This window comes from Podarcis liolepis (assembly GCF_965112155.1).
Source record: "Podarcis liolepis genome assembly, chromosome: 2".
NCBI lineage: Eukaryota > Metazoa > Chordata > Lepidosauria > Squamata > Lacertidae > Podarcis > Podarcis liolepis.
In genome coordinates this window covers 14,569,183-14,589,188 of record NC_139555.1, presented here as the reverse complement: position 1 = coordinate 14,589,188, position 20,006 = coordinate 14,569,183, and the positions used below count along the sequence as shown (strand labels likewise).

At 47.9% G+C, this 20,006-nt stretch overlaps 1 protein-coding gene across 2 annotated transcripts in view; it reads left to right on the top strand.

Moving 5' to 3' along the window:
* SLC39A5 (solute carrier family 39 member 5) overlaps positions 1-20,006 on the top strand; it is a 42,347-nt gene that overhangs the window by 8,849 nt on the left and 13,492 nt on the right. Inside the window, exons 1-6 of one of the 2 annotated variants that reach the window (XM_083490070.1) lie at positions 1,937-2,212; positions 8,345-8,758; positions 10,649-10,868; positions 12,438-12,612; positions 14,162-14,331; positions 17,440-17,598. In XM_083490070.1, coding sequence (XP_083346196.1) covers positions 8,355-8,758; positions 10,649-10,868; positions 12,438-12,612; positions 14,162-14,331; positions 17,440-17,598 — 1,128 coding nt within the window. In that variant the 5' untranslated portion in view covers positions 1,937-2,212; positions 8,345-8,354. Of the gene's footprint in view, positions 1-1,936; positions 2,213-8,344; positions 8,759-10,648; positions 10,869-12,437; positions 12,613-14,161; positions 14,332-17,439; positions 17,599-20,006 lie in introns of those variants that run through there. The other variant, XM_083490071.1, reaches the window with a different exon arrangement.

Below are 20,006 nucleotides of genomic sequence, written 5' to 3'. Positions count from 1 at the left end.
AGTATCTGCTTTATATACATTATTTACACAATGGGCTGCACATGATTGGCTAATTCCGGAATTCTACTGTAAGCCAATCAGGTTGTGGATTCACTTCTATCTGGAGCAGGATTGGGTGGTTCCTGCCAACCAATCATACTGCTGCATTGTTCTAGGACCAATCAGACTGCTGCATTCTGAATCTTATTGTTCTAGGACCAATCAGACTGCTGCATTTTGGATCCTATTGTTCTAGGACCAAACAGACTGCTGCAGTTTGGATCCTATTCAACTCAGTACATAACACAGACCCTCAAAATGGTATGACATGTTCACCAGAGGTGCGGTTCTGAGGGCTTTCCGGAGGTTACCTCACTGCAAAAAGTTGTTACAGCAAGGTTGGTATACATCAGAAATTTCCCAGGCATAAAGGAATTATGGCAGTCGGAAGCAGTGCTCAGGCAGAAATCGTTGAAGTGTCTGGGAAAATCTGGACGCATGGAAACACATGTTGGAAGCCTAGTTTTGTTTCTTGAAAATAGCTCAAAAACTTAATTTTTACCTTTTGAAATATGGCAGCCCAAAGTTACAGGGAACCAGGCAGAGGGCCTTCTCAGCAGAGGCGCCCACTCTGGGGAACACCCTCCCATCAGAATTCAACAATTATATGAAAAAGGGGCTTTTTTCTATTCAGAAGAAAGTGCAGACTTGTTCAGTTGCTTCGAGGGGCAGGACCGGAAACAGTGGCTGGGAATTGCGGCAGACACAGATTTCGGCTAAGCCTTAGGAGAAACACCCTCATGCTGAAAGCTATTTAACAATGAGACAGATTACCTCAGGAGGTGGTAGACTGTCCTTTGCTTGGTGGTATTTAAGCAGAGGGTGAGTGGCCTATGGTCAGGGATGCTGTAGTTTCTCTGAACAGGATGGTACCTTTGTTTCTCTGAACTACCAGGGTACCTTTCAAATCTGCTATTCTAGGATTCTTCAAATTGGCTGGTGCTAATATATGCTGTATTAGATGGAAAGAGCTGGTTTGGGGTAGTGTAGTGTAGCGGGTGGCACTGTGGGTTAAACCACTGAGCCTAGGGCTTGCCGATCAGAAGGTCGGCGGTTTGAATCCCCGCGACAGGGTGAGCTCCCGTTGCTCAGTCCCTGCTTCTGCCAACCTAGCAGTTCAAAAGCACGTCAAAGTGCAAGTAGATAAATAGGTATTGCTCTGGTGGGAAGGTAAATGGCGTTTCCATGCGCTGCTCTGGTTCGCCAGAAGCGGCTTAGTCATGCTGGCCACATGACCCGGAAGCTGTACGCTGGCTCCCTCGGCCAATAAAGTGAGATGAGCGCCGCAACCCCAGAGTCGTCTGCGACTGGACCTAAAGATCAGGGGGCCTTTTACTTTTTAGTGTAGCAGTGCACATGCCTCACATTTGAAGCACACGGCTCCCCCCCCCTTAATCCCAGGAACTGTAGTTTAAGGGTGCTGCAAACTGTAGCTATGTGAGGGGGCAAACTACAGTTCCCAAGATTCTTTGGGGGAAAGTTGTGTGCTTTAAATCCATGGTGTGCTGTTCTTCTACCATGGGCTAACTGGGTAGCCTCTAGGCCCCAGTTTCCCATATGGGAGATAACTATCCTGACCTACCTTACAGGGATGTAGCCAGGATTATAGCCAGGGAATGCATGCGAGGCACATGGTTATCATCACGTGATTTGGCATGCCTCTGAATGAGCCTTTACCCCAGACTATTTTGTGTTTATGTGTGCATATGCACAGTCACATTTCTATTACGCAACTCCTTCCCCCAACTTGGCCAGCGATGTGGGAACAAGCTGTCCACTCCCCCCAAGCCCACTCCCTCAACCCACATTTCCGGGAACAGTCTAAAAATCCTGTCATGCCCCAATCTCCACATGCTGTTTGATAAGAGGAGGGGCCTGTGCAGGCCCCGCCTACTGAATGCAACCATGCCTACCCACCACTGAGGGTGATCAACAGCTTGAGGAGATCAAAACAGCGCCTCTTAAAAAGCCTCAATGCTGCAGAGATGGTTGTTTGGGCTAGAAGCTGCGCTGTTCTCAATTAGCGCTCGGTGTGGCTGTGGAAAACTGGTCTCGACTTGGAATAATAAGCGGATAACACCAGCCCTAAAGCTGTATTGCTCAGAAACTCAGAAGATTTGAGGGTGCTTTGAGAGTGTGTTCCAGACAGGAAGGAGCACGGTGACGGGAGCAGGTACATATATATACACATATATTTAAAGTTATTGCTTTGATATTTGCTTGCCTAGCTCCACAGCAACTTCCCAGGGGATTTGTGAAATCTCTGGATTGGAACTATTGCAAAGGCTAACAAGGTAAGTGCCTCATTGGAAGCTGAGTCATTAAAAGAAAAAAGGAAAACCTCATCTAGGAAGCAGACTACTCTTCAGCGAGTGTCTCTCCAGATTTCTGCACAAGTCTTTCCCTGGCACCGTTCCTTTTGCCTGTACAGCATGTGCTCTGCAAATGACTTAAGCTGCTCTACATAAGTAGGAAGTTTCCGGTTAAAATCTCTCTGCCACGAACTTTTCATTGGTAGCCTAAAGCAGGTTCCTGCCTCTCAGCCTCTAATCCGCTATGTTGGTGGTGTCAAGGAATGCTGTGAGGATTACTGAGGTACTATATATGATGTGGTGACTGGAAACTCGAAAGGCAATGTTACATGTTCTCATTCTCCTACGTTTCCTGCTAACTCCCCACTTGATATGCAATAGAAGAGCTTGTCTGTGTGATTGGTTTCAATCCCGTTTCAAGCACCTTGTGCACAGAGATTTAGTAAGCCTCTCCCTGCTCCTTGGCTCTCGTTCGCAAAATGGAAATAACGGCGGCTTTTCCAGTTGCAATGGGAGTAAAAGATCCAAGAAAGATGGAGAAAGCCATCCGGTTAAAAGTGACAGAAACTTTTCCAGTTACACGAAAGCTCATACCAAGAACTAACTTAGTTGGTCTCTAAGGTGCTACTGGAAGGATTTTTTTTTTTCCTGTTAAGAGGGCTGATGAGCCATTGCATTCAAAACAATATCAGTAGAATGGAATACTGGATAAAAGTGGAACTAAATGGATTTTAAGTTTTTAATGTCATCCAAAATTTCAAAATTTGATGGCAAAATTCGACGGTTTTGCTGTTACAGTGGTACCTCGGGTTATATACGCTTCAGGTTACATACTCTTCAGGTTACAGACTCCGCTAACCCAGAAATATTACCTCAGGTTAAGAACTTTGCTTCAGAATGAAGCATTAGCTAAAGCGGTGCTTCAGGTTGAGAACAGTTTCAGGTTAAGAACGGACCTCCGGAACGAATTAAGTACGTAACCAGAGGTACCACTGTATTTGTAAAAGCTTTTCACCTATTCGAGGGATACATTTGCTGAGTGATTAAAGGAATTAATGACTTAACACATCTACTTAATGGTGTTGTGGACCTTTTGTCATGTTGCAAATACTGGCCAAGACATCGTGTTAGATACTCAGATGTCATTGGCTGCTACTGCAGCAAAGGCGATGTGGGTGGCACTGTGGTCTGAGCCTCTTGGGCTTGCCGATCAGAAGGCTGGCGGTTCAAATCCCCGCGACGGAGTGAGCTCCTGTTGCTCTGTTTCAGCTCCTGCCGACCTAGCAGTTCAAAAGCACGCCAGGTCAAGTAGATAAATAGGTACCACTGCAGCGGGAAGGTAAATAGCATTTCCGTGCGCTCTGGTTTCTGTCACGGTGTCCCGTTGCGGCAGAAGCGGTTTAGTCATGCTGGCCCCATGACCCAGAAAGCTGTCTGTGGACAAATGCCGGCTCCCTCAGCCTGAATAGCAAGATGAGTGCTGCACCCCATAGTCTCCTGTGATTGGACTTAACCGTCCAGAGGTCCTTTACCTTTTTTTTACTGCAGCAAAACCTCCGGAAGTCAAATGGCGATGCTGACGGTCAAATATTTACACACCCAGAGAATATTTGTTATCAGAATTCGCAGGAGAGAATTTTGCCAAGCTAATCTATTTTTGGCTCTAGTGTACACACATACCCCAGTGAGCATCACAACAGATTGTTATGGGAAGAGTGATGATTGACCTCACAGCTTGAGAGGAGGCAGATACAGTGGTGCCTCGCAAGACGAAATTAATTCGTTCCTCAAGTTTTTTCTTCTTGCGAGTTTTTCGTCTTGCGAAGCACGGTTTCCCATAGGAATGCATTGAAAATCAATCAATGTGTTCCTATGGAGACCGTCCGGAGACAGAGGGGAAGCACCGCGCGCCTTCCCCTCTGTCCCCGGACCTGTTTTAAAGCAAGGGAAGGGGCAGCGGGGAGAATCGCTTCTCCCCGTTGCCGCCCCTTGGTTCAAAAGGGGTCCGGGGAGAGAGGGCAAGTCGCGGGCGCCTTCCCCTCTGTCCCCTCTTTTGAAGCAAGGGGCGGAGGGGAGAAGATCGCTTCTCCCTGTTGCCGCCCCTTGGCTCAAAAGGGGTCCGGGGAGAGAGGGGAAGGCGCGCGCACGCCTTCCCCTCTGTCCCCGGAGTTTGCGGGGCTGGCAACTGGGAGAAGCGATCTTCTCCCCGCCGCCCCTTGCTTCAAAAGAGGTCCGGGGTGCGGGGGCAAGCTTCGCTTTGTGAAGCAAGCCCATAGGGAAATTCGTCTTGTGAAGCAACTCGAAAACGAAAAAACCTTTCGTCTTGCGAGTTTTTCGTCTCGCGAGGCGTTCGTCTTGCGGGGCACCACTGTAAAACTCCTACCTCCTTCAGGCACAGTTAGGACACACAGAGACACAGAGCCAAGTTTAGGGGAAGTTCCCTGCAAGTTCCCTGCATCTCTTAAGTGCTTCTCATTGTAAGGAAGAATGATGTTTGGATACGGTCAACCTGCCCCCTATCAGAACAATCCTGGTATTTAATAAATAAAAATAATGGTCCGTTCATGATGGTTTGTGCTCGTAATGGTATTGCGGCCATTAGATGCCATGCCCACACTGCCATCAGTTCTGTTTGTGTCTGCAAAAGTTTTGGGGTAGGCATATTGTTTTGTCTCAGATTGGCACATGTCCTTTAGCTCACTGCAGAAATCGAGTTCTTCCTCTGGTAAGTACTGAATCTCAGCATGTGCGGGAAACCGTCAGAAGAAAGACTCTCCACCTAAGAACAGCTGGATAAAAGTTCTAATGAGACTTAATTTTTTTAATTAACACAAGAATTAGGGCTGAGGGATGTAACAGCGTGGAAACACAGGATTCCAGCAGCTAGGAACAGCTTTCATTCTCTAGTTACAGATGGAACAGTCTTGTGGGTATTTGCTAATCGACGCAGCAAGCCTTTACAGACCCCACAGGAACATACTAGGGCTGACAATTGCAGAAAAACCCTAGTGGTTGTTTTCAGATGTTGCATCCTGGAACATTCCCACAGGGACAAAATTGAATATTATAAGAGGGATTCAGTGCTGCTCGCAGGTGCAGTGGATGCCAGGGTTGCAGATGTGACCTGTGCAGGATGCACATTTGCAACCCACAGCGTTCACAACCCACAGCTGCACGTCTGCGCACACGCAGATTGCAATTTGGGGCTTCTGCGCATGCGCAAAGCGCTATTTAGCACTTCTGCACATGCGCGGCCGCCGAAAGCCGGAAGTAACCCGTTCCGGTACTTCCAGGTTTCAGCAGTCCATAACCCGAAAAACCGCAACCTGAAGTGTCTTTAACCCAAGGTATGACTGTATAGGCAAACTTTGCCCCTCCAGATGTTTGGGACTTCAACTCCCATCATCCCTAGATAACAGGACCAGTGCTCAGGGATGATGGGAATTGTAGTCCCAAACATCTGGAGGGCCGGAGTTTGCCTATGCCTATGCTAAGGCAATTGTTCCATATCCTCCAACATTTCTCTAATGAAAATAAGGACACCCTATTCCATAATAAGGGGACGCGGGTGGCGCTGTGGGTAAAACCTCAGCACCTAGGACTTGCCGATCGCATGGTCAGCGGTTCCAATCCCCGCGGCGGGGTGCACTCCCGTCATTCGGTCCCAGCGCCTGCCAACCTAGCAGTTCGAAAGCAACCCCGGGTGCAAGTAGATAAATAGGGACCGCTTACCAGCGGGAAGGTAAACGGCGTTCCGTGTGCTGCACTGGCTCGCCAGATGCAGCTTGTCACGCTGGCCACGTGACCCGGAAGTGTCTGCAGACAGCGCTGGCTCCCAGCCTATAGAGTGAGATGAGCGCACAACCCTAGAGTCTGGCAAGACTGGCCCGTACGGGCAGGGGTACCTTTACCTTTACCTTTATTCCATAATATTTTTATTTTTATTTTACTATTTATACTCCACCCATGTGACTGGATTACGCCAGCCACTCCGGGCAACATATATAAAAACCATAATAAACATTAAACATTTTTTAAAAACCTTCCTTATACAGGGCTGCCTTCATATGTCTTCATATGTCTTCTAATGATTGTATAGTTCATAGAATCATAGAATCATAGAGTTGGAATAGACCACAAGGGCCATCGAGTCCAACTCCCTGCCAAGCAGGAAACACCATCAGAGCACTCCTGACATATGGTAGTTACTTATCTCTGATGCCGAACTTGAATTCTAAGGTCTCAAATATAAATTAAATGTTCATAAATGTACAAGGCAAACACATACATAACTATATAAACCACGTGTCTAAAATTGTATAGGAGAGCAATCCTGAAGCCCTTTTGACTCTCCCAAACTGACCTCAAATATTCTTCTGCAGTAAGGGAGGTAAATGGGGAAGCATTCCCATTGCCTTTTCTCTTGCAAATCCTGCCTTAAGGGCATATTTGTGTATGAATAGGGTGAGCCTATGGCCTGGATTCAGGAATTAAAGTATTTACTATCACAAAAGAATGGCCAGGCTGCCCAGGTAAAGCAATCAGTGACCATTAACAGATATCCTGGCAGACAGGATTTCTGTTCTAGATCGCCTCCTTCTGGTGATGTATGTAGGATGGGGGGGGGGGGTCTTTGGGCTACAGGGTGGCAATTTGAGAAAGTATAAGGGCTTGTGCACCATTGTTCAGGGTTCTCCTTCCTCCTGTGTGTGGGGAGTGGGTACCCTATGGCAACAGTATTTTTCTATTGCAATAAAGATCAGGCTTCCTAGCCGCTTTGATTCTCAATAAACTCTGGTTGGCCTCTCTTATTTTCTCCTACCAATAGGTAACCCACTTAAGGACTCTATATGGGCTCTTGGATACCCCATAAGGGGAAAGGAGCAAATTTTCTTATAACATCTTTTTGGCTCAGGGGGGGTCACATAACTCTATACCTGCCAACATTTCTCCGATGAAAATAGAGACGTCCTACTATACCCTTAGGGACGCAGGTGGCGCTGTGGGTTAAACCACAGAGCTTAGGACTTGCTGATCAGAAGGTTGGAGGTTTGAATCCCCACAACAGGGTGAGCTCCTGTTGCTCGGTCCCTGCTCCTGCCAACCTAGCAGTTCGAAAGCACGTCAAAGTGCAAGTAGATAAATAGGTACCACTCTGGTGGGAAGGTAAACGCCGTTTCGTTGCGCTGCTCTGGTTCGCCAGAAGTGGCTTAGTCATGCTGGCCACATGACCTGGAAGCTGTACGCCGGCTCCCTCAACCAATAAAGCAAGATGAGCTCCACAACCCCAGAGTCGGCCATGGCTGGAGGTAATGGTCAGGAGTCCCTTTACCCTTTACCTTTACTATATTGTTGTTGTTTAGTCATTTAGTCGTGTCCAACTCTTCATGACCCCATGGCCAGAGCACGCCAGGCACGCCTGTCTTCCACTGCCTCCCGCAGTTTGGTCAAACTCATGCTGGTAGCTTCGAGAACACTGTCCAACCATCTCATCCTCTGTCGTCCCCTTCTCCTTGTGCCCTCCATCTTTCCCAACATCAGGGTCTTTTCCAGGGAGTCTTCTCTTCTCATGAGGTGGCCAAAGTATTGGAGCCTCAGCTTCAGGATCTGTCCTTCCAGTGAGCTCTCAGGGCTGATTTCCTTCAGAATGGTAGGTTTGATCTTCTTGCAGTCCATGGCACTCTCAAGAGTCTCCTCCAGCACCAAAATTCAAAAGCATCAATTCTTCGGCGATCAGCCTTCTTGATGGTCCAGCTCTCACTTCCATACATCACTACTGGGAAAACCATAGCTTTAACTATACGGACCTTTATCCTTACTATACCCTTCTGCAAATCTGGGACTGTCCCTGGGAAATAACGACACTTGGAGAGGGTCTGGGCCTGCACCTCTTCGTTGACAAGAGGCCTGGCTGTCTCTCTCAGAACAGCAGCACCGTGAGGGAACGTCTCCCCCATGCTCCCTGGCTCAGCGTAGTGTCCTTTGCATTGCAGCTCCCTGTTGATGGACCAGAGAACCCTGAGGCTCCGTCTGGCCAGAGCATGGGTGGTCGTGCTCTGCCTGCAGGGCCTCTGTAGCTTGGTGCTGGCTGATCCTCCCGACTTGCTGTTGGATGGAGCTGCGTGGGCCCTGCCTGAAGATGCCGCCCAAGAGCAGGGCTACTACCTGCAGCAGCTCTTTGGGCAGTATGGCGAGAATGGCACCTTGTCCTTCGAAGGCCTCACTCGCCTGCTGCTGAGCCTGGGGCTCGGAAAGGTGCAGGTGGTGGAGATTGAACATGAGGAGCTAGGCCATGGCCATGTGTCCCACCTGGACATTCTGGAAGTCCAAGACAACAAGCACTTGCATTCGCACTCGGCGCTGGAGCACCTCGGCAAGACCCAAGCAGAAAGCGCCACCCCCACCAGGTAATCTATAAATAATAAATTTAATAATAATTTTTATTTATATCCCGCCCTCCCCAGCCGAAGCCGGGCTCAGGGTGGCTAACAACAATAAAATAGTACAACATTCTAAAATCATTTATTCAAATCAAATTGATGGCAACCATTGGGCCAAAGTTCTGTGAAGATTGCCAAAGGAGGGAGTCAGGCTGTGCCCTGGCCAAAGGCCTGGTGGAACACCTCTTTCTTGCAGGCCCTGCGGAAAGATGTCAAGTCCCGCAGGGCCCTGGTCTCTTGTGACAGAGTGTTCCACCAGATCGGAGCCACAGCCGAAAAAGCCCTGGCTCTAGTTGAGGCCAGCCTAACCTCCCTGTGGCCCGGGATCTCCAATATGTTTTTATTGAAGACCGTAAGGTCCTCCGTGGGACATACCAGGACAGGCAGTCTCGTAGGTACGAGGGTCCTAGGCCGTATCAGGCTTTAGAGGTTAAAACCAGCACCTTAAACCTGATCCTGTACCCCACTGGGAGCTAGTGCAGCTGGTATAGCACCCGGTGAATGTGATCTTGCAGCGAGGACCCCGTAAGGAGTCTCGCCGTGGCATTCTGCACCTGCTGGAGTTTCTGGGTCAGTCTCAAGGGCAGCCCCACGTAGAGCAAGTTACAATAATCCAGTCTGGAGGTGACCGTTGCGTGGATCACAGTGGCTAGGTCAGGGCGAGAGAGGTAAGGGGCCAACTGCTTAGCTTGGCGGAGATGAAAAAATGCCGCCTTTGTTATAGCTGCAATCTGCGCCTCCATGGAAAGGGAGGTGTTGAAGATTACACCCAAACTCTTAATGGACGGTGCTGGCACTAATTGCACCCCCGCAAGAGATGGGAGTTGCCCCCCCAATCCCATATCGTCCCGTCCCAGCCAAAGGACCTCTGTCTTCGAAGGATTTAACTTCAACCGGCTCCCACGTAACCATCCAGCCACAGCTTCCAGACATCTGATCAGTGTGTCTGGGGCCGAGTAAGGATGGCCATCCATCAACAGATAGAGTTGGGTGTCATCAGCATACTGATGGCAGCCCAGCCCAAAACTCCGGACAAGCTGGGCAAGGGGGCGCATAAAGATGTTGAAAAGCATAGGGGAGAGTATCACACCCTGAGGTACTCCACACACCAAGGAGTGGTGCGATGACAATTCCCCCCAAGCGCCACCCTCTGTCCCCGACCAGAGAGAAACGAAATCTGCTTTGACCTTGGAAATATTTGGCTTTCCTCCTGAGGTCACTAGACTAGGACTCCCAAACACCACAGGTTCCCCCACGCCCACCTCGCGGAAAGCTTATTTCTTAATTACTGAGCATAGCACTCTCTGTTAAGTACAGTTGCCCAGCAAAAGTCAGTGGTTACGTGCTTCCATCGCAACTGCAGAGGAGATTTAAGGTAAGATCTTTATGGGCAGTAAACATCTTGCAATACTTGTCTTGTTTATCTCATTTGCTTGCAACAAAGCTGAAATCTTGCCGGAAGATCTGATCCCATTGTTTTTCACTTGGCAACGGCAGCGCGCATGCTGTTCAAACAGATTTCACAGGTTTGTTTTGCCAGGATGCTGTGATCTTGCTGGCTGGCTTAGCTATTGCAAAATATTAATTCGGCTCAATTGGCCATGCTTAATGAAATCTCAAAATATTTTAGCGTTGTCAGTAAAAATAGTCAGAATTGTTCATTAAATCTGAAGGAGGTAGAAAGCGTTCGAAAGAGGAAAGGTGGTAGATTAGACTGTAAAACTGGTTAACCAGGCATCCCTCCTAAATTGTAGCACTTTAAAGTCAGTGGAATTTAGTTGATCTAATTGAATTGCAGTTGTAACCTAAAGCATAAATGTTATTCTTCTCTGATGATGATTTCTGCATTTTCTGCAGGTCTGGAATCCCTCAGTCGGGCCATGCCACTCAAACACCTGTTCATCCTGAACTCCATGACGTCAGACCTGTCACCAAGCCTACCTTTTGGCAAACTCCAGAGCAGCCTGGGGGTGCCAAAGAAGATCTTTCCAAACCTTCCCAGGGCCACTCTGGCCTAAATCTTCTAGAGAAAGTTATTGCTTTGGATCACTCTGTCTACAATCACCTGCATGAAGATGTAAGTGTCGGGTGACCTGGGGTTTCATTGCCCTGAATTCCCTTACTGCAGGGAGCACATTGGATATACAGTGGTACCTCAGGTTACAAACACCTTGGGTTACAAACACTTCAGGTTACAGACTCCGCTAACCCGGAAGTAGTACCTCGGGTTAAGAACTTTACCTCAGGGTAAGAATGGAAATTGCGCGCTGGTTGCAGCAGGAGGCCCCTTTAGCTAAAGTGGTACCTCAGGTTAAGAATGGTTTCAGGTTAAGAACGGACCTCCGGAACGAATTAAGTTCGTAAACAGAGGTACCACTGTATTGGAGGACAGGAAGAGGAGTGGTTGATTTCTGTGCCAAAAGGAGGTGCCCAGAGACCCTGCCCTCTTTAATCCTAAAGTTGTAGGAAATAGTTGTGGCCTGTGGTCCTGAATGACTTCACAAAATAGCTCCATTACTATTAACTCTCATCCCTAAGTTTAGTGGAAGGTGGGGAGAGGACTAGTTAATTGACAGCATTCTGGCTTTCTTGTATACCCAACTCAGGTTTAGTGTGCCATTGCCAGTCCTTGCTCAAACCAGCCTTCTTCAGCCTTGTGATGATGGCAGTAGATATGAGTAACACAGTGGGAAAAGCATCTGCTGAAGCAATCACGTGACCATGCAGTCATCTTGGGCATTTTGTTTATTTGTTTTCCTTAAGCTGTTTATATCCCACTCTTAATCCAGAGATCCCAGGGCAGGTAACGACATGCAATAATGTTCTGCGGAACAGAATGTAAAACAATACATAAAACCATGTTTGCTCTCAGGTGAGCAAATTCACTCCAGGACCAAACACTTTGCACGAGGAGTCACGTTTTAAGCTGGTGTCTAAAAGACCCTCAAGTAGCACGCTGTCCCACCCGAGGGATGGTGAGGAACAAAGGCCATAGCTGTCAACCGTCCCTTATTTGGCGGGAAAGTCCCTTATCCCAGCGCTGTGCCCCACCGCTGTCCCTTATTAATGATGTCTCTTAAATTTCCCGGGTTTCAAAGGAAGCAGCTCCTCTCCCTCCCTCCCTGCCGGCCAGGTATAAATCAGCAGCAAGGATGGCAGAAGGGAGAGATTAAACGTGAACCTAGATCTGAACTAGGCCATTATTCCCCTCACACACAGCACATTTCCTGGAAGCAGTTGTAGAAATAATTATATATTTGTAATTATAAATGTCTGAATGTGATACCGTACCTCTGCGTTTTCAGGCATGTTGTTAGATACAGGTGAGTATTTGTTCTTGTTTTGCATTTTTAACCCAGATCTCCTAGAGAACAATGGGTCTTGCTGTTGTCTATTGCCCCCTTCCCCCAATTCTTCATGCTGTCACTTTTCAACTCATTCCCCTTCCAAAACTGGTGACATCCCCACCCCAGCCGAGATTTCTGAGTTCCGCTTGATCTAGTGCTGCAAATGAAAACTTTAATCAAATTAATGACCGAGGACCATGCTGGCAGTCAATTAAATGTTGGTTGGGGGTCCAGTACTCTCGTCCCATACAATTAATCATTCTTACAATAAAGTCGTTTTTCTTCTTCTTTGTCTTCAGTGTCTCAACGTATCACAGCTGCTAGTCAATTTTGGGCTGAACTCGGTCTCCAAAATCACGCCAGAGCAGTTCACACTGCTGTGCCCTGCTTTGCTTTACCAGATTGACAGCCGCGTTTGCATCCAGCACTACGATGAGGTAGCTTTCGGCATGGCAGGACGTTCTCTCTGGAGTGGTAAGGAACACAAGCTGTCTTCCTCGTACCCTGACCCAGGAGGGGGCCTTGACTCCCAGCTCCAGCCTTACCCTTCTGCATCAGCCCCAGTACTGGTTTTCCGCCCTTAATTTTCATTCATTATTCCCCTGCTGACTACAGTCCTTCGACTCTCACCCCTACCTGCCCTTCAGTTACCACCTCTCCCATTTTGTCTCCCATTGTCACTGGCTTTCCAAGGAGTTCTCGGTTTGCAAACCCACATCTTGGGTCTGATCCAACATATATATATATATATATAAAAAGGTAAAGGGACCCCTGACCATTAGATCCAGTCATGACCAACTCTGCGGCTGCGGTGCTCATCTCGCTTTATTGGCCGAGGGAGCCTGCGTACAGCTTCTGGGTCATGTGGCCAGCATGACTAAGCCGCTTCTGGCAAACCAGAGCAGCGCATGGAAACGCCGTTTACCTTCCCGCCGGAGCGGTACCTATTTATCCACTTGCACTTTGACGTGCTTTCGAACTGCTAGGTTGGCAAGAGCAGGGACCGAGCAACGGGAGCTCACCCCGTCACGGGGATTTGAACTGCCGACCTTCTGATCGGCAAGTCCTAGGCTCTGTGGTTTAACCCACAGCACCACCTTTGGAATATATATATATTCCAAAATACCCCTCCCCACAAAATGTGTGTACTATGCTGTCCTCTCAAGAACAGCTCAGAATCTTCATCAAGGGCCCTTCAGGATGACCTGTTACTGAGCGTTCATCCCGATAGGTTTGCAAAGATGACGTGTCAAAGCAAGTGCGATCCTGCACTTCCCAGTTGATTTCCCCATTACTTTTGTTATCGTAAAACAACAACAACTCTGACCTTCTGAGGAAGCAGGTTTCATGTGCAAGACCTTCCAATCCACTGTCATTGTGTGACCTCAATTTGGCAGTATGTGATTGAATCCTACCTGATAGTAGCAAGAATCTGGAAGCGACGTCAGACTAACTGGGTACACAGTGGATACCGAGTACAATTTCAAGTGTATTGGCTCTCAGGATGCTTCAAGTTAATGTTCGAGCTCCAGTTTGGGGGAGCCTCTTATTCAGTGTTTCTTAAACACTAGACAATTAGATTCTCACCTTCAAAGTAACTAGATTTTCTGCGTTTCCTATCCCCCACGCCCATTCCTGCAACCTGGAAGTAATCACCATGGCACCAAGATGTTTTTGGACCATCAGTCATCCCTGAATATTGGTCATGCTAGCTGGGGGCTGATGGGAGCTCCTGTCCATCAACATCTTAAAGAGACTAGGCTGGCTACCCTTCTATATACCAAATTTCTAGGCTCCTGACATTGCCAATAGTGTTCAGAGAACTGGGGCCCTTAATTGTTTTAGGCTGCAGATAATTAGTTGTCAGGTTCCAGGAGAAGTGGCATGAAAGTCCTTTGGAAAATGTGGAGAGGTGGGGCAAATGAGGACATGACTTCGGCCCCCACTGTATGATCCAGCAGGTTGTTGTTTTTAGTCCTCTTGTTCCTAGTCCAATCTTGCTCATCCTCTTTGTTCTCCACAGGTCTGGGCTGGGGATGTTTGGCTATCACCCTGACTAGCTTGCCATCTGCCCTGGCCATAGTTCTCGTTCCTCTCTTCAACCGCGAGCTCTTCCATTTCCTCCTCGCTTTCCTGGTGGCCTTGGCTGTGGGGACGTTGTGTGGGGACGCACTGCTGCATCTCTGGCCGCACGTATGTACCAACTGTTATGTATTCAGTGGTCTGTGTTTGCCTGAGCTTGGGTCTGGATTAAGGATTCTGAGCTCCTGTGTTCTGATTCGACACATGATGTCCAATCACAGAATATTTCAGGATTTGGGCCACTGCCATTGGCCCTTGAACTCTGTGTCGTGATTCGCAGCTTGGAAGTTTAGACAGCCAATCATGTTGCGAGTGGGAGTGGCCCAGGCTTTCAGAAATGTATATAAGCATTTGCTTTGCCTATTTCCTGGTTATGTAGTTCAATAAAGGTTCTTGCTGTTATCACTGTGTCTTACCTTTTGGGAACCTGTGTACACTTCACCAACCCTCTCCCCCAAATCTTTGTGGTATGATTTCTCTTTGGGGTCTCCTGTGGAGGAAGACGAGGTGGGAGAGATATACCCCAACCTTCTCCATATCATGATGAAACCTGGGGTGCTCGGACAATGCCAAAGGGGAGCATCTTGAGTTTCAGTATATCTGAAGGAGCGTCTCCACCCCCATCGTTCTGCCCGGACACTGAGGTCCAGCTCCGAGGGCCTTCTGGCGGTTCCCTCACTGCGAGAGGCCAAGTTACAGGGAACCAGACAGAGGGCCTTCTCGGTAGTGGCGCCCGCCCTGTGGAACGCCCTCCCATCAGATGTCAAAGCGATAAACAACTACCTGACATTCAGAAGACATCTGAAGGCAGCCCTGTTCAGGGAAGTTTTTCATATGTGACATTTTAGTGTATTTTTCATCTTTGTTGGAAGCCGCCCAGAGTGGCTGGGGAAACCCAGCCAGATGGGCGGGGTACAAATAATTTATTATTATTATTATTATTATTATTATTATTATTATTATTATTATTATTATTTCTGCTTCTCAATGGCAGTGAACTTACACCTGGAAACCAATATCCCCACTGTGGAAGGACATGTGGATCCAGAATTGGCCTCCACAGTCACTTTCGGACTGGAAGACAATCTTACTCGGCTACGAGTGATTGCCAAAGAAGAAGTCTGTCATTCCCTTACACGAATACGCTGCCAGTTTAGTCAAAGCATCCCAATACAACTGTCATGCCCTGTAATATTCCTCGGGCATCTGGGAGGCCACCGTGAGAACAGGACGCTGGATTAGATAGGCCTTTGGTTTGATCCAGCAAGGCTCTTCTTGCCTTCTTATTTCCAGCACTCCCTTGTTCTTCATCTCATGCATTTCCCTGTCAGCCCAAACCCAGGAGACAAGGACAAATTGGATGTCTGCAAACCGAATTTGTTAGTGGTTGGAGGAAGTGGTCCTTTCTCGGAAGGCCTTGAGGGTTTTCATACATTGCCTTTCAAGCACTCTTGCACCATTTATGTGAGCATATGGCCACTCTTACCATAAAAGAGAGGGATTGGTCAAGGCAGCTGAGAGCCCTTCTGACCAGGGTAGAGTTTTTTTATAGTTGCTTTTAAGGTGCAGCTGAAGTAAGAACTGCTTTAGGCCCGATGAGCGGAGCAAAAGAATACCTTCTAACCTTTCTTAATGATTTATGCACAGCGGAGAATCCAATTTTTCCAGTGGGAAAGAAATACACTTTGTGGTCTGTAGAGTGTGATTGCTTATCTAGCTAATACGAAGCAGGGATGGGCAGTCTTTTTGGTTCCGAGGGTGGGTCACACTCACAAGCACCCTCCTCCATCTCTTACAGAAAGAGAGACCCCGCACAGAACAGAAATCCCATCACCCGTCCCATCTGTTTGGCAACTAGAAGAGCTCAGGAGCTTTGCAAACAGAAGCTGCTTTTCTGAGATGTGAAGAGGTTGTCCCTGTGAACAAATAATGTGGTTGCTATTCTAGCCACACAGCCTAGCTAATTCTCTTAGACCTTGAACAGGTTCTTATACTGAGTTGTGAACTCCACACATTGGAGCAGGCCGTTAGCCCTGATCCCTCTGAATACCAGTTTTTGGGAGTCAGACATGGGGAGCGTGCTGTTGCACTTAGGTCATGATCCATAGGCATCTGGTGGGGAGAAAAGAATGCTACACAAGGCAACTCTTTGATCTGATTCGCTGGATCTCTTAACCTTTTCTTTAAAATAATAATAATACAGTGGTACCTCAGGTTAAGTACTTAATTCGTTCCGGAGGTCCGTACCTAACCTGAAACTGTTCTTAACCTGAAGCACCACTTTAGCTAATGGGGCCTCCTGCTGCTGCCGCGCCGCCGGAGCACAATTTCTGTTCTTATCCTGAAGCAAAGTTCTTAACCTGAAGCACTTTCTGGGTTAGCGGTGTCTGTAACCTGAAGCGTATGTAACCTGATGCATATGTAACCCGAGGTACCACTGTAATCGTATTTTTCCGTGTCTAAGACGATGTTCTTTGCTTAAAACTTTTAGTCCCAAAGTGGGGGACATCTACCACAAAAAGCTTAACAACTTTTGGTGATCCGATCTCCCTACAAAAATATCAACACGCTTTGTTTTGAGGGGGCAGAGACCAAAGGGGAAGCTCAGTTGGTCTGTCGCTTGCCTGCCTGCTCTCTCACTTGCTTGGGGTGGTCTGGAAAGAGGAGCTGAGGTGAGGAGCCGACCGCCCATGGACAACGTGAGCCCCCACCTCAAAACACAGCAGCAGGAGATAACACAATGATTCTGGTTTGTTTCCAGGACGATGGAATCTGCCTCTTCTTCCTTAACTTCCTTAAAGAGTTTTCCAGCAGTACAGTGGTACCTCGGGTTACATACGCTTCAGGTTACATACGCTGCAGGTTACAGACTTCGCTAACCCAAAACTGTACCTCAGGTTAAGAACTTTGCTTCAGGATGAGAACAGAAATTGTGCTCCGGCGGCGCGGCGGCAGCAGGAGGCCCCATTAGCTAAAGTGGTGCTTCAGGTTAAGAACAGTTTCAGGTTAAGTACGGACCTCTGGAACGAATTAAGTACTTAACCCGAGGTAGCACTGTACAAAACTGGACATCTTTTTGACCGAGAGACTGCTAGTGATTTCTTCATTCTTGGTTCAAAAAATAAAAAAGGGTCACCTTATACATGGAAAAATACAGTACTTGACTGTTTATTTTCTGAATTCTCCCTTTCTCCGCTCAAAAGAATTGTTTTCATTCAGGCACAGGCCAGGCCCCATGGACTTCTGTCACCAAAACAAGAAGCAATGACCTCGGCGGAAGACGCAGTCCTGAAGGGCCTCTGCGTTCTGGGCGGAATTTACCTACTGTTCTTCATTGAGAATCTCATGGGAACGCTCAAGAGGATTCAAGTCAAAAAGGTAAAGAGATGGAGTGGCCTGCCAGTGGCCTGGGCAACCTGATGGGCTGACCAGGAGATTTCAAGAAAGTGATCCCATCCCTGCCAGTAGACTTAGTTCTCCCCATCATCTTCCTTAATGTCCCAGGCAAAAATCCTATTTCCATGTGGGTCTGTGAAAGGATCCCTTTATGCTGTTATAAGAAAAAATGACTCCTTTCCCTTATGAGGTATCCAGGAGCCCGTATAGAGTCTTTAAGTGGGTTCCCTATTGCTAGGAGAAAATAACAGAGGCCAGCCGGAGAATATTGAGAAGCAAATTGGCTAGTAACCCTGTCACAAGGTCCTCACTCACCACACACAGGAGGAGAGGAGGAACCCAGAACAATCGTGAGCACGCCCTTATATAAACTTTCGAAATTGCCCACCCTGTAGTCCAAGGTAAAGGTAAAGGTACCCCTGACTTTAAGGTCCAGTCGCGGATGACACTGGGGTTGCACGCTCATCTCGCTCTATAGGCCGAGGGAGCTGGCATTTGTCCACAGACAGCTTCCGGGTCATGTGGCCAGCATGACTAAGCCGCTTCTGGCAAACCAGAGCAGCGCACGGAAACGCCGTTTACCTTCCCGCCGGAGCGGTACCTATTTATCTACTTGCACTTTGACATGCTTTCAAACTGCTAGGTTGGCAGGAGCAGGGACCAAGCAACAGGAGCTCACCCCGTCGTGGGGATTCGAACCCCCGACCTTCTGATCGACAAGTCCTAGGCTCTGTGGTTTAACCCACAGCGCCACCCACGTCCCCCTATAGCCCAAGACCACCCCCCATCCTACATACATCACAGAAGGAGGCCGTCTACAGCAGAAATCCTGTCTGCCAGGATATCTGTTAATGGTCACTGATTGCTTTACCTGGGCAGCCTGGCTATTCTTTTGTGATGGTTAATACTTTAGTTCCTGAATCCAGGTCACAGGCTCACCCTATTCATAAACAAATATGCCCTTAATATAGGATTTGCAAGCAAAAAGACACTGGGAAGGCTTTCCCCATTTGCCTCCCTTACTGCTGAGAAATATTTGAGGTCAATTTGGGAGAGTCAAAATGGCTTCAGGATTGCTCTCCTGTACAATTACACGTGGTTTATATAGTTATGTATGTGTTTGCCTTGTACTTTTATGAACGTTTATTTTATATTTGGGACCTTAGAATAATTATAACAGGATCTTCCGGTCGGTGCCAGCGCTTAATGGCGGTCCTAGCTCCGAGCTCCGGAGAAGGACTGCTTCGCAAGTTCGGGTCTTACCCGCTACGGCAAGCGGGGGACCCCTAAAATCCCAGGCGCTGAAGCCTGAGAACAAGGAGACTCGGTGGGCACCTTTGCGCCCCCCGGTACCGTGAAAGAGCCTTTTTAAAGGCTACGGATCGACATCGGGAGTGAGCGCGGTGCTGAGAGTCGCTACCCAGCCTGCGAAGTGAAGCCGCGTCGCCATAAGCGGAGAGCGCCGATTCCTTCCTGAAAAGAAAATCTGGACTGAATCCCCGTGAGTAAGAGTTGAAATATAATCGGGACTTTTCAAATTTTAAAAATTGGGCTAAAAACGGGGGAGATCTAAACAAAGGAAGTCTGCCTCCCCCCGACTGCATGAAAGTGAAAGCAACGGAGCTCTAAACCTGCATCCGTTTAAACCAGCTCTTTGATCAGCTTAACCGGACATTCCGACCCTTTGATCTCCCCTCTAGCTAGCAGGGCAGAGGGGAGGTGAATTTGAGCAATAACTGCAAGATTTGTTGGAAGTAAAAAACCTCTGCTGTCTCACTTATTTGAAAGCATGAAACGGTCTGCCTTCTTAGTACACTGAACTGACTTTTTCCTGTGAAGTGATACTCTGATACAAAGTTTCCACAGTGCCTGGCTACTGTACAATACAACAAGAAGTAGCATAAATAGGGCAACTGTGGCAATTTGAAGCAACAAGCTTTTAGACTTTTGACTGGGTTAATCTCCCTTTTTATATTTTGGACATTTGGGACAGTCTCCTTTGTCTCTATACTTGGAAACTTTGCTCTATGGCCATTTTGATTTGCTCCCTCTAGAGGACAAAGTGAAGCCCGGCACGGCCTAAGACAGTGGAATTTTCCAAGGGAGAATAAATCCCGTGGGAACTGACCTTGACATGAGTGGCACACAAGAAGAGATAGTCACAAGGGCCAAGACCAAGCAACAACAACAACAACAGCTGCAACAGTTACAGGCAAAGAAAAGAGGCTCAATTTCAGGCGCAACAGTTGGATCAACAGGAACAACAGCATCAACAGGACAAGACAAAGGAGCAGCCGTCTCTATGGAAGCTGTGACAGATGCCTTGCTTAAGATAAACCAAACTCTGGAGTCTCTGACAAAACAGACTTCAGAGAATACACTAAAATTAG